The sequence below is a fragment of the Oncorhynchus kisutch genome, linkage group LG5 (genome assembly GCF_002021735.2).
Source record: "Oncorhynchus kisutch isolate 150728-3 linkage group LG5, Okis_V2, whole genome shotgun sequence".
In the NCBI taxonomy this organism is placed as follows: domain Eukaryota; kingdom Metazoa; phylum Chordata; class Actinopteri; order Salmoniformes; family Salmonidae; genus Oncorhynchus; species Oncorhynchus kisutch.
Window position 1 is genome coordinate 40,609,226 of NC_034178.2, and position 13,114 is coordinate 40,622,339.

At 43.2% G+C, this 13,114-nt stretch overlaps 1 protein-coding gene across 1 annotated transcript in view; it reads right to left on the reverse strand.

Annotated features, from left to right (window-relative positions):
- Positions 1 to 3,123: 3,123 nt before the first annotated feature.
- Positions 3,124 to 13,114, reverse strand: part of LOC109891532 (plexin-A2) — a 61,481-nt gene continuing 51,490 nt past the window's right edge. The window contains exons 21-32 of the mRNA XM_031825070.1: positions 12,934 to 13,076; positions 12,506 to 12,774; positions 11,069 to 11,135; positions 10,703 to 10,849; positions 9,704 to 9,863; positions 9,458 to 9,561; positions 8,208 to 8,304; positions 7,886 to 8,079; positions 7,611 to 7,780; positions 7,285 to 7,497; positions 6,610 to 6,760; positions 3,124 to 6,396 (exon numbers count right to left, since the gene is read on the reverse strand). Coding sequence (XP_031680930.1) covers positions 6,301 to 6,396; positions 6,610 to 6,760; positions 7,285 to 7,497; positions 7,611 to 7,780; positions 7,886 to 8,079; positions 8,208 to 8,304; positions 9,458 to 9,561; positions 9,704 to 9,863; positions 10,703 to 10,849; positions 11,069 to 11,135; positions 12,506 to 12,774; positions 12,934 to 13,076 — 1,811 coding nt within the window. The 3' untranslated portion in view covers positions 3,124 to 6,300. The remainder of the gene's footprint in view (positions 6,397 to 6,609; positions 6,761 to 7,284; positions 7,498 to 7,610; positions 7,781 to 7,885; positions 8,080 to 8,207; positions 8,305 to 9,457; positions 9,562 to 9,703; positions 9,864 to 10,702; positions 10,850 to 11,068; positions 11,136 to 12,505; positions 12,775 to 12,933; positions 13,077 to 13,114) is intronic.

Below are 13,114 nucleotides of genomic sequence, written 5' to 3' on the forward strand. Positions count from 1 at the left end.
TCACACTCCAAACTCCACTATGGCCAAGACCAAAGAGCTGTCAAAGGACACCAGAAACAAAATTGTAAACCTGCACCAGGCTGGGAAGACTGAATCTGCAGTAGGTAAGCAGCTTGGTTTGAAGAAATCAACTGTGGGAGCAATTATTAGGAAATGGAAGACATACAAGACCACTGATAATCTCCCTCGATCTGGGGCTCCACGCAAGATCTCACCCCGTGGGGTCAAAATGATCACAAGAACGGTGAGCAAAAATCCCAGAACCACACGGGGAGACCTAGTGAATGACCTGCAGAGAGCTGGGACCAAAGTAACAAAGCCTACCATCAGTAACACACTACGCCGCCAGGGACTCAAATCCTGCAGTGCCAGACGTGTCCCCCTGCTTAAGCCAGTACATGTCCAGGCCCGTCTGAAGTTTGCTAGAGAGCATTTGGATGATCCAGAAGAAGATTGGGAGAATGTCATATGGTCAGATGAAACCAAAATATAACACCGCCCAGGCAACGAAGGAGTGGCTTCGTAAGAAGCATTTCAAGGTCCTGGAGTGGCCTAGCCAGTCTCCAGATCTCACCATCATTTGCAAATAAATTCATAAAAAATCCTAATGTGATTTTGTGGATTTTTTTTCTCATTTTGTCTGTCATAGTTGAAGTGTACCTATGATGAAAATTACAGGCCTCTCTCATCTTTTTAAGGGGGAGAACTTGCACAATTGGTGGCTGACTAAATACTTTTTTGCCCCCCTGTATATGATGTTCAGGGAATATGTAATTGTCACTCAATATGAGATGCCACAGCGTAAAACAGAGAATGATTACTTCTCTTATATCGTTGCCAATAATAGCCCTATAGTAGCCCTATAGTTAACTAGAATAAAACAATGGAAGACAAATAGACTGACACAAATGCTTTTGCAGTAAGTCATTAGTCTAACATGTAATGGTGACTTTTGAATAGAATGGGTCCGGCCACGAACACTGTTTCTCTCTATCCAGGTCTCTGCAGTATTTTCCCTACTCAAGAGGGAGTTGTTTTGGCCAGCCTTGTTTTTTTCTCACTGAGGTTGAATCAATACTTTTTTTAAAGTGCTCTCTGATACATGGACATTTCATTGAAAAAGCACTTTTCAGGCATTGATGAAAGTTTCCTATAATGCAGTTTACACCTCCCAGCCTAAGAACTAAATGATTGTTGCCATCTGATTGTTGCCTACCGTCTAGTGGCATGAAAATGAATTATTGACTAGGGTGTATGAATCTTATTTAGATATGACTTGTGAATAAGTGTGTGAAAAAAAGGTTAGGTAGACTTACAAGTAATCACCTTGTTCTTAACATGAGATGAAGCATGAGGCACCAGACTGTAGATTATCAAGCAACAAATATTATAGGTCTAGCAGTCTAGACTATCCATCTATCTAACAACACAGACTATGATGGCTATACTTAGCGCTTTCTTATCATAAACAATCATTTAAAAATACATTATGACAGAATGTGTGTTTGTAAATGTGCACCTGCATAATGTATTATGTGCTTGAGAAAAAGTGACGTTAGATATTAAATGATAAATAGTAGATACTAGTATGATTTTGTGTGTAGAGAATGGCTACACTTTACATGGACTGTTCTGTTGCTCAGGGTCCAAAAAGACTCCAAGGTCTTTCCCATTTAGTATTCATTGCACAGTAATAGCTATGAACTGAAGTATTCTCCAAGATCTGCAGTGAAAGCAAGGTCTTGCTTTGCCTGGCTCAAACATAATGCAGCCAGGGCTGTGGAGGAAGACGAGTTCTGGACTATTGAAGCAGCCATATTGTGACTAGATAGAATCAAGTAGGCTTATTTATGTTCCCATCAAGCAGGGGAAATGCACTCTCAGATTGTATGGTTGTTGGGTTGTGATTAAAGTGACACAGTGTGTTTCTTGTAGCTTTACTGTAGTGTGAATAAATCCAGTTGGTTTCTAGCCATATGCCAAATAATAGGACTTCATGTAGGCTGATTGTCTGTCTGTCTGTCTCCGTCTGTCTGTCTGTGGGTGGAGAAGGTGTGAGCTCGAATGATGCTCCCCAGTGTTTCTCGGGGAGGTGAGCTGAATGCTAGCTGCTGGGTGGAGGCTCTCTGACAGGCAGAGAAGTCAGGCTGTTAGTACTGAAAAAGGCCCCTCTGCCTGGATATGACAGGTACAGTATAGGGTCTTAAAGGCAAGGTACCTCTCCCCCACTCCTTTACATAGAGCCCCAGAGGGTTAGTATCAATAATTAATTACTCCTATGGTAAGTACCCTTGAGGCCCCCTCTACTGTACCTACATACTGTAGAATTGTGTGCTGGCTGTAGGACAAGTGGTCAAGTACCATCTCTAATTCAAACATTTTCTTTGTTCAAATATAACCACGTTTGTGGCTCGTATTTAATTCATTCTATTTTCCACAAATGGATTTTCAGAGATTCTGAGAATCCAATCCCTCTTTCATTTGCTCAAATGATTTATCTTAGCTCAATAAAATACTCAGGACAATTTTTTGAGAAAATAAGACAGACCTGAAGTTATTATTTACTTTTCCAAGCTCTTTCTGAGCTCTAAAGGCATCAATAATGGAGATAGCCAAATCAATGTTAGCAATTACCCAGATTAATGGACAACAGTTGAACAACATCCCAAAGATCAGTGTCGACCTCTGACATCAGACTGTGGGAGCCCTGTTCAGAGAACCACTCCAGGCAAAACCGATACCAATTTACAACACTATTCAATTTGCATGCTAATGCAGCCAAAGCATGATGAGTAGAGTAGGCTACAGGGCTGGTTTGGTTCTAGTGCTGCTTACGCCGGCAGACAAATCACCTCCCAATAATCGCATCAGACATTGGCTCCAGTGTAAGAATGGGAACATGAAGTGGAGTTGCCATGAATTATGAAACACAAGATGCTTCAGTAGAAAATCCACTGCATGTTAGCTTCATTGTGAGGCAGAAGGGCCAAGTCAGCGTCAAGGCGTCTATTCTATTGGTCTGAAATATTTTAAAGAATAATATGCATATCCATAAGCTACAAGTGTAACATATAATCAAGGCCTACACATGCTGGCAATGACTCATTTATAATCCAGACAAATGTATTTCCATCAGTTGACATTTTAATGTATAGCAACAGTACAAAGTGAATCGTTTGCTTCCAAAATAGTAATGTTTTGTATGTACAATATTTATACAATAATTTATTGTTTAAAAAAGGTTCAATGGTAAAATGTATTACAGTTTATTGCACCACACATTTATAAATTATCATCATAAAAACATCACACATGAAACATTTAACACTTAAACAGGACATGGGTTTTCTTATTTTGATTCAACTGTTACGTTTTTAAAACTCTTTTACGAATATCTATTTGTGGATTGCCCTCCAAAGTTGACCAAAATGACCAGGGCCCGGTTTCCCGATTGCGATGGAATTTAGGCTTAAGAGTGTTTTAATAAGACATCTTTCCTACAACTGCCAAATATGTAACATGCGTTTCCCATACTGATAGACTCTCAGATCAGCTTTCTCCATGCAAATCTTTCCTTAACATTCTAATTATTTAACAATACTGACGACGGATCAGTTTCTAGAGAGATATTACCACCTACGGCTGCAAATATTATAATAACGCTTACCAAATTACATTTATGAAAATGCACTGAATCACCGATTTGGCATATCATTGCGTACATTATGTTACACATCATTAAATATATAGAGACAAATACAGACAGTAGTCTACAAATAGCAAAATAGAACTCAATTGATTGAACATTGCAAAAATCCCTGAAGCTGGAAACTCATATCTCCCTCACTAACTTTAAGCATCAGCTGTCAGAGCAGCTCACAGATCACTGCACCTGTACATAGCCTATCTGTAAATAGCACATCCAACTACCTCATCCCCATATTATTATTATTATTATTTTTTTTGCTCCTTTGCACCCCAGTATCTCTACTTGCACATTCATCTACTGCACATCTATAATTCCAGTATTTAATTGCTAAATTGTAATTACTTCACCACTACGGCCTGTTTATTGCCTTATCTCCCTAATCTTACCTAATTTGCACACACTGTACATATAATTTTCTATTGTGCTATTGACTGTACGTTTGTTTATTTGAGGTGTGTAACTCTGTGTTGTTGTTTGTCTCGCACTGCTTATCTTGGCCAGGTCGCAGTTGTAAATGAGAACTTGTTCTCAACTGGCCTACCTGGTTAAATAAAGGTTAAATAAAAATTTTAAAAAACATTAAATGTATTTCTATATGAATGAAACAGGCCTACTGTTTATATTTTAATGTACTCATCTCAGTTTTCATTTGAAGCATATTTTTATACGTCGTATGTTTGTATCAATTGCAAAGACATTGGCAACTTTGGATTTGTAGTCAGCTTTGTTCTGAAGTCATTGGCGGCCACAGACACTGATAAACCATGTGATTCTAATGTTAGTGGATATCCTCTGTGTATAATGGGACGCAGGAGGGAAAAAGCATCTAAGGACGCACTTAGCTGTTCTGCAAGTTGTCTGCGACAGGCATGAGATTACGATTGGTTCCAAGTGCTACATTAATAACGATGGTTTTGGGAAACAGCTTGGAGATGTAATAATGTTCCTACGAAGAAGGGTCTAACGATGAACAATGCTTTTGGTAAAACGGGCCCAGGACAAGTAACTGGTCAAAATTACTGGAGAATAATGGAGAAATCATCAAGAGGGTAATGAATGATTTCAGTGCAGATAAACATATCAAACAGAAACCCTGAATTAAAGCAATCCTATGGAGAGTCCAGTTTTATAATACTAATCTTTAAGATGACACTCAGTGAATGTAACAGCAAAAATCATTTGTCATTTGAATATGTTAAATTCAAACCATTTAAAAGGCTATTCTCTCATCTTGACCTCATCTTTTAAAAACGTTAATGGGACATATTTAAAAGAAAGCTACAGTCTACTTGATACAACAGGAATCTTGAGTTTCCACCTTTGAAAGTATGCTATGTAGAAACCTGAGGATTCTCTGAAAGTATAACACAATGATCTACTGAAATTCAAGTATCATGTTCAATGTAAACATTGACTGATGGCTGAGGGGTCTCATAAACCAGGAGGAAACTGATCTGACCCACAGGAAGTGTCATTAATCTTCCAGCTCTAAGGAATGATTCCCAAAGCTCCATTGGCTACTTTGGGTCACTGCTAATATACAGTTGGTTAAATAAATGGTCTAGAAACCCACTTCCCTCATTTCTGTCATCCCCAGAGTGCCTTAATAACTTAAGACCACCTTGTTAAACTTTTCTAAATATAATTTCTACTTTGGCTACAGGGCATTTTACATAGTATGAAACATGAGAAACTTTTAGGACTAAGAGCAAGGGTCAACAGGCTGAAGTGATCATTTTAAATAATGGGTATATTTGGAATGGTTTTCTATTCAGATTTATTCTCTTTACACATGTACTGAATTCTGATGGCTTAATTCAATTCAATCTGGACTGCAGTATGTACACAACAGCATAAATCAATTCAAATAGACTCATAGAAGGTTTTGGGCACCAGATTACCTCCCCTCACAATGCATCCAGTTCCCAGATTTAGGCACATGTTTGCACAGGCAGTAGGCAGAGTTACTGTGTAAACATTACTAAGGCAGATTTGATTGAATCCAGCCCAAAGTACGCCATAATAGAATTGACCCCCCCCCACCCTGTAATAAGAGCTTTGTGTGGGATTTTATGATAGAGTGCTCAGAGTGTGTCTGGTAATTGAGTGTCTGGCAGGGCGGTAACCAAACAAAAATGTTTTGCTACCTTGGATGATCTGGAGATGACATTTTAATGTCACCTAATCGCAGAGTTCATTAACTGAAACCTTCAAGGAGCCTTCATAAGGCTTCCTGAAGACTTTATGATGCAGCATTAGACTTGTCCGCTGAAAAGGGAATGTCAGTCCAAGGCCAAGGCTATGATATGCATGTATTTAGTTTTTGTGGTACTGTTTAGTAGTCTCTTGTTGCCTGCTCATCCCTTACACCTCCACATGTGGCCCCACTGCAGCAGACAGAGAGAGGACAACAGTGCTTGGTGAATTTGCTTGTATATCTGTGCTCTTCCCTTGTTGAACGCTCAGGCTGAATTATTATGTTGTTCAGTTTCCTTCACCTGCTGCTTGTGGGGCTGCTTGCTCTTCTGGTAGCATGTGACCTGTGTCCTGGGCCTTGTCTGTCTTTGTGTCTCTCAGTACACATGTCTGCCTCAGCTCTCCACAGACATGGCTGTGATGATCTGCTCTACTTTGTAGGCCAGCCTCTGCTTCTGGGCCTGATCATCCTGCTCCAGGGCCTCAATGATCTGACACATACACATACAAGACAGACACGAAATCAGCAAAGCAGGCTGGGAAACACAAGGTTACTGTACTTTGTGCTGCAAATACCCTCCTGTTACTACAAATAGGCAGGCTAAGGGGTACTTTTATTTACGTTGAATCTAGATGCCCCTGTTTTGGATGCAACCCTAGCCCCCTACTGTATTTTGTAAAGACATTGAGGTATAGGGCCTCACCTCTTGGCTGTACTTGCTGACGTAGGCATACATCTCATGCAGGGCACACAGCACATTGAACTCATTGGAGTGAAGACGGGCCTGCTCGGCCAGGTAGGCATTCATGTCCTGGTCACTGATGGCAGGTAGGCGGTTTATGTCCGCGTAGTACCTAGCGGGAGACAGAAACGCACACAGGCTGTTCTGTCAGCCAACATGTAACCTAAACACAGCAGGCGTAAAAGAAACACCTGAAACTACACACCCCACATTCTGGACATGACGAGATAAAAAAATAAAAAAATGTTGACAGGTTCTCTTCTGCACTGTTCGACCAATCCAGTAAGTGTGGAGGACAAGTTAAGATGGAGTGTTGTCTTGTTAATATTCCGGGTGGAAACAACTTCAGAGCGCAAACTGGCAAACATGTCGTAGCTAGCTGCTACCCACTGGGCACAGACATCAATTCAACATCTACTCCACGTTGGTTCAACATCATTTAATTGAAATGATGTGGAAACAACATTGATTCAACTAGTGTGTGCCCAGTGGGTATATGTTTCACTGTGGACTGTTAACAAAAAGCCTGGACACTGAAGTCAGTCTTCCTCTGTGATTTCAGTGTAAAGGAATAACTATGAATCCATTAATAATATTACAGTTGAGTGATTTGAGTAAAACACACACTCATCTCACCTCTCCACCCAGCTCTTGTAGTTGGGGATGTCCTTGGCGTAGAGTAGCTTGGTGGAGGGGGAGTCCTTGCCCAGGCGATGCTCTGAGGTAGAGCAGGAGTCCATGAAGGTCTGAGCCACCACAGACAGACAGGCGTCTGTGATGCTGCTTTTATGGATGTCAAACACAAATTGCGGGTTCTTGATCACGTTCACCCAGAAGCGCAGAGGCAGGCTGGGACAGAGGGAGGATCAGAAAGAACAGTTTATAGACAGTCTATATATTGACACGATCAGCATAAAATCATTATTGCTTTCAAGTAGCACATTAAATCTGCACTCCCTTACCAGTTGCTTTTCCATGTGTGGCGAACGTCCATGTCATGGATGCCGTGCTTGTCAGCCTGCTCGTCCAGGAAGTCAAACATGTACTTGATGGCGAGTGGAAGAGCACTGCCCCGGCACACAGTGCTGAACAACGTCTCAAACAGATCATCCACAAACTTCTGCAGTGTACCCTAAATAAAAAAAACACAGCAATGTTAAAAACACACCATAGCATTGGAACAAAATGACTGAATCTGTAATTGCTAAGATGCTCTGGGGGGAGAGTAAGGGAATACCTTAGTAGCCAGTAGCCTGGTCAGGTATATCTCGGACACCATCTTGGAGCCGCGCTCACCCTCCTTCTGGTCCCCATGGTCGTGGTTCTTGACCAGGTGCCACACCTTCACCCCACTCTCCATGTCCGGGGTGAGCATGGGCACGCGGGAGTGAGGGCTGTCAGGACTGGTGGGGGTGGAGCGGAATGGTACATCTACAGAGAGAGAGGGTCCCAGACAGACTGTCACGATATATTATCTCAGTCGGTCTGGTAGAATAATGAATAGGTAAGTGAGTGGTTTGGTGGTGAGAGTGGCTCCAGGGCAGGTCTGATTGACTGACCGTATCTACTGATGCTGCGTGGGAAGCTGGCTGAGGAGGGCAGATTGTACGAGGACATCTGCTTGGGCACCAGGGCTACCACACAGTGGTCTGACACCTGCAGGATTCATACGGAAAACACAAGGGTTCATGTCAGTTTGACCCACTCCCAAATCCACATTATTGGCTCAGAACATGACATTGATATGAGAAATTTGGCCCGATGAAGACCTATAGAAGTTATTCAATTTACAATTTGTGATATGCAGTATAATAAACTTGAACTTAGGGGGTAGGCAATGGTGAAGATGTGGGTTTTTAGGTGGGGCTGAAAGATAGTGATGAACTCAGAGTCACAGATGGCTGGAGGGAGGGAGTTCCAGACGCTCTGCGCAACACTGGAGAAGATGCTGTCACTGAAGCTTCGAAGCTTGGACCTGGACACGAGTCACAAGGTGGCCTGCTGTGGTAGAATGGAGTGAGTGTGTGGGTTGCACAGGAGGTTGGTGGCACCTTAATTGGGGATGGGCTCATAATAATGGATGGAACGGAATAATTGGAATGGTAATTCAAATCCTCTCGGACCCTTCTTCTCCCTTACCAACCCAGCACAGGAGGCTGCTCATAATAATGGCTGGAACCCATTCCATTCACTTCATTCCAGCCATTATCATGAGCCATCCTCCCCTCAGCAGGCTCCTGCGGTGGGTTGGTAGAGGAGAAGAAGGTCAGAGAGGTGTGCATGCCTTTTGCAGTAAAGCAGGCTCCCAGCATGAGTAGAATTCACTGCTGCTGCTCTACAGGAGCCACAGACCGGGCTGTCACAGAACCAGGTACGTAGCAGAGGGGAGCATTTCCCCCCCAGAGAGACTAAAAGTAATCGAGGGAAATTGTTCATTTCCTTGATAGATTTGATCAACACATTCATCTCTTTCAACCCCCCCCCCCCCCCTCCTGGTGTGGCAGCTAAAGTTGGATGTCTTTGTCTCTTGGCTTAATGCAAACATGTTTTACACCCCATAGTCAGAGTGCAGAGTGAGTGCAGAGTGAGATGGACTTTAATGTGTTTACACTAGTGCTCTATTTAAAGCTGTTTAACATGAACACCCCTCATGATCTACCCGTAGCAGGAGGCAGCTGACTCATACAGGAGATGAGAGAGGTGGATTAGTTTGGTTTACTATGGCCAGAGGCAGCATTGTGGACAACCGAATGTACCGAGGCTGTGAACTGTGTTAGTGAACTGTGTGATGGGGATTGAGTGGTTTGACCTGATAGTGCATGAGGGTGTTTAGTCTCTTCCAGTCTCCTTCAATCTTAGTGGTGATGTCTTCATCCTGCAGGACCACACGTGCCGTTCTCCCCTGGCGCCATTCTGGTGGGGGGAAAAACCCAGGTGTGCATCTATGAGTCCCTTTTCAAGGTTCAATAAGTCAGACACAAGCAGACAGGGAATAACCACTGTATTAGTTATTGTATGTCATCCATTAATTCTGACTGGAGCCAGTCTGTCTCACCCAGGTCCATGTCCGCAGCCCGAGGCCTCTGGGAGAAGTGCATGTTCCTACAGACAGCATCCAGAATCTTCTCCTTCACCTGGGTGATGGTGTCACAGTTGAGCACCTTAACGGGGAACTCAGGGCTGTTTTCGTTGTCCGGGTTCACACAGCTCAGAGTCTGAGGAGGGACCAGAGAGAGAGAGAGAGAGAGAGAGTGCTGTTATTAGTATTCACTGTCCCTCTCTTTAAATCGGCCTCCTGGCTGCATGGAAAAGGCTCTCCTCTCCTTGTGTGCCATCTCTCTCACAGCTTTGGCCAGAAATGTAATTTCACACTTTCAGCTGAATGTCGGGTTGCCAGCTCTAGTGGGGCATTAAATGGATAATGAGACACAACCTCTCCCACAGGGTGACCAGAGACGTGTCGTCTTGTAACTGGGCTGCTCTCAGGCTAATGCCTCTGGGGGATGAGCCACACTGTTGCTGCATCCAACTTCTGCTTTAGCTACGGACAAGTTCTCCCAGGGGCCAAGCCTTGATTACATCATCAGGTTTAACTCTTAGCTGATTGTGTCACTGAACAGCATGTCAAACATGATTTGTATCATCCTTTTGGCTCTTTACTGTTGTATTATCTACATACCCTGATGAAGACAGCTTGGCTGTCGAAACGTTGGTAATTACATTTTTGCATCTGAGCTCCTAGAGTGTGCGGCTCTCTTTTATTTTCAAGTTTTCTACTCCGCTAGCCAGCACCTCGTCTTAATAGGTGTGCGTTTCTTTTTCTTCTAGATCGTATTATCTACAGTAGCCAATGAATGATCTCCTATTCAGAGCTTTGACATAAGGGCACCATGAGTTAATATTTACAGAGGCGCTGCACAGCATGTCCCCTACCAACTGTGGTGTAAGCAAGCCCCTCACTTTTATGGTGGTAACTATGATTAAGAAAATACTCCAAGTGGTTTTAATAGAATCCGACATCTAAGACATATTGTTGTATGGTATGGTGACTCACCAGGGTCTTGTAGTCAATCTGCTGGCGGATGAGTTTGTCTTCACTGAGGGAGTAGCGCGCCTCCCCGGTGATGCAGTCGATAGGTCCCTTCTCCATCTGCTGCTTGATGGCACAGTAGAGCATGAAGAGAGGCTCACCTGCACACTCCTTCGTCCAGGAAGGAAAGGACGTGTGCGAGAGGAGAGGATTGAGAGAGGAAAGGAGAGGAGATGTACATTGTTCATAAAACACGTCCATATCACACACGTGTAATCCCAACGCACATAGAAATCCATCTGGTGTATCATCAATAACAATAATTCGAGGATTGGAGTGGTATATCATGGTGACATCTGCAGTGATGAGGTTCCAAGTCATTGATATTACCTTAAGGAATTTGTGAAGTAGGAAGGCAAACCAATTAGTCAGCATCTTCTCTGCAACTGACTCGGTTCTGCAAGAAAGGAACAGACGGATACATTTTAAAAGAGGGAGATGTCGGAACGTAGAGTGGTCTGACCATTTAGGTAGAGAGAATGCTTAAGAGGGACGGTAGACAACCCAGTGTTGTGTAAAAAAACAACATGGTGAGTTAGTTTATGTAAAAGTAATATGCTGCTCTGCATGGTCTCAGAGGACTAACACCAGAACCTGAGTGCTGCTGCTATAGAATGGAACCTATTTGGGTCATGACATAATTGTGCAAAAGCTACTATCTGACCACTTTCTCTCCTTTCACTGTGTCAGCAGTGCTCATCCCATCAAACGCTATGTGGGCAAGATTGTGATTTATTATGTATCAATAGATACACTAAAACATACTTGTATGTTCTATCTGATACAACATTCAAAGATCTAGCTGTTAAATATGAACCTTTCGCCTCCCCTTAGAGGTAATACTACAGTATAGCTCCATTGCAGCCTCCTAACTTGCTCATCTCTTTCCTTCTCGAAAGATGGTGCCGATAGACATGGTAGCTCTGCTTCTAGCTCCTAGCTCCTGCTCAATGCTCATTCTCATACATATAGCTGGCTAGCACTTCTTTCCCATTGCCTGCATTCCATTACCTTTGGGATTGTTTTTGTGACTGCAGAATGTTTGGGCTAACAAGGTCAGCCTTGCTGGCTCCCATGTTAACACATCCTTATATTTAAAGAGTGTGTCTCAGATTGAGTGCCTCCTATGAAAGATTTAGCAGGCTTCTCCCAGTCCTGGGAAAACAATGTGCTGTGCAGAATAAAGTGAGGTGGAGGGGAGGAAATGTGAGCTTCAGCTGAATGTTTCATGAGTGGCACATAGAGTATAAGTCAGACTGACAATGGCTGTCTACCCTCGCGCTCTCTCTGTCTCTCTCTCTCAATTCAATGGCTTTATTGGCATGGGAAACATATGTTATCATTGCTAAAGCAAGTGAAATAGATTATAAACAAAAGTGAAATAAACAATAAAAATTAACAGTAAACATTACACAGTAAACATTACACAATAAACATTACAGAAGTTCCAAAAGAACAAAGACATTTCAAATGTCATATTATGTCTATATAACGTGTTGTAACGATGTGCAAATAGTGAAAGTACAAAAGGGAAAATAAATATACATACATATGCGTTGTATTTACAATGGTGATGGTTCTTCACTGGTTGCCCTTTACTTGTGGCAACAGGTCACAAATTGCTGCTGTGACGGCACACTGTGGTCTCCTCTCTCTCTCTCTCTCTCTCTCTCTCTCTCTCTCGCTCTCTCTCTCTGACAGTTATTCTGTGTGATATGAGGTTTTCAGCATTCAGAAAAACAGGTAACAAGTGTTCTCTGTCTGTACCTGCGCAGCAGTAGTTTAGGGTGGTTCTTGCTCTCCAAGTTGCGCTCGATGAGGTCAGAGAGGAGGTGTTTGAGCACGTCTGTGGCGTACTCCAGGCGGCCCTGCAGCGCAGTCATGATGAGCGAGGCCACATAGCCGCGGTCACGCATGGAGAAGGAGCGCTGGAGTTCCAGAGTACGGATAAATGTCAGCAGGAACACTTTGTTATTCACCAGCTGGGCAAACTGCTTCAGAGCCTTCTCCACACCCTGCTGCCCACTCCCAGACACCTACACACAGAGACACACAGAGACACACAGAGACACACACAGAACCCTCAGAGAGTAGAGGGATCTTGCATGGGGTATATCATCTGATTCTACAAATAATGTACAGATACAGTAGATGGCAAGGGGTCAGGTGTTGCCAGGTTTGTAATGGTTGGTTACCTCCAGCTCCCTGAGTACAGGATGGTCATCGAAGCCAGGGAAGAGGACCCTCATGGTATAGGTGCGGTAGTCCAGGTGGGGGATCCCAGCCCTGTCCAGGTCACTGGTCAGCTCGTTGATGTCAGTCTGCAGCTCAGCGAAAGCTAGGCACAATTACGAAGAGAGAGAGAGAGAGCATGAT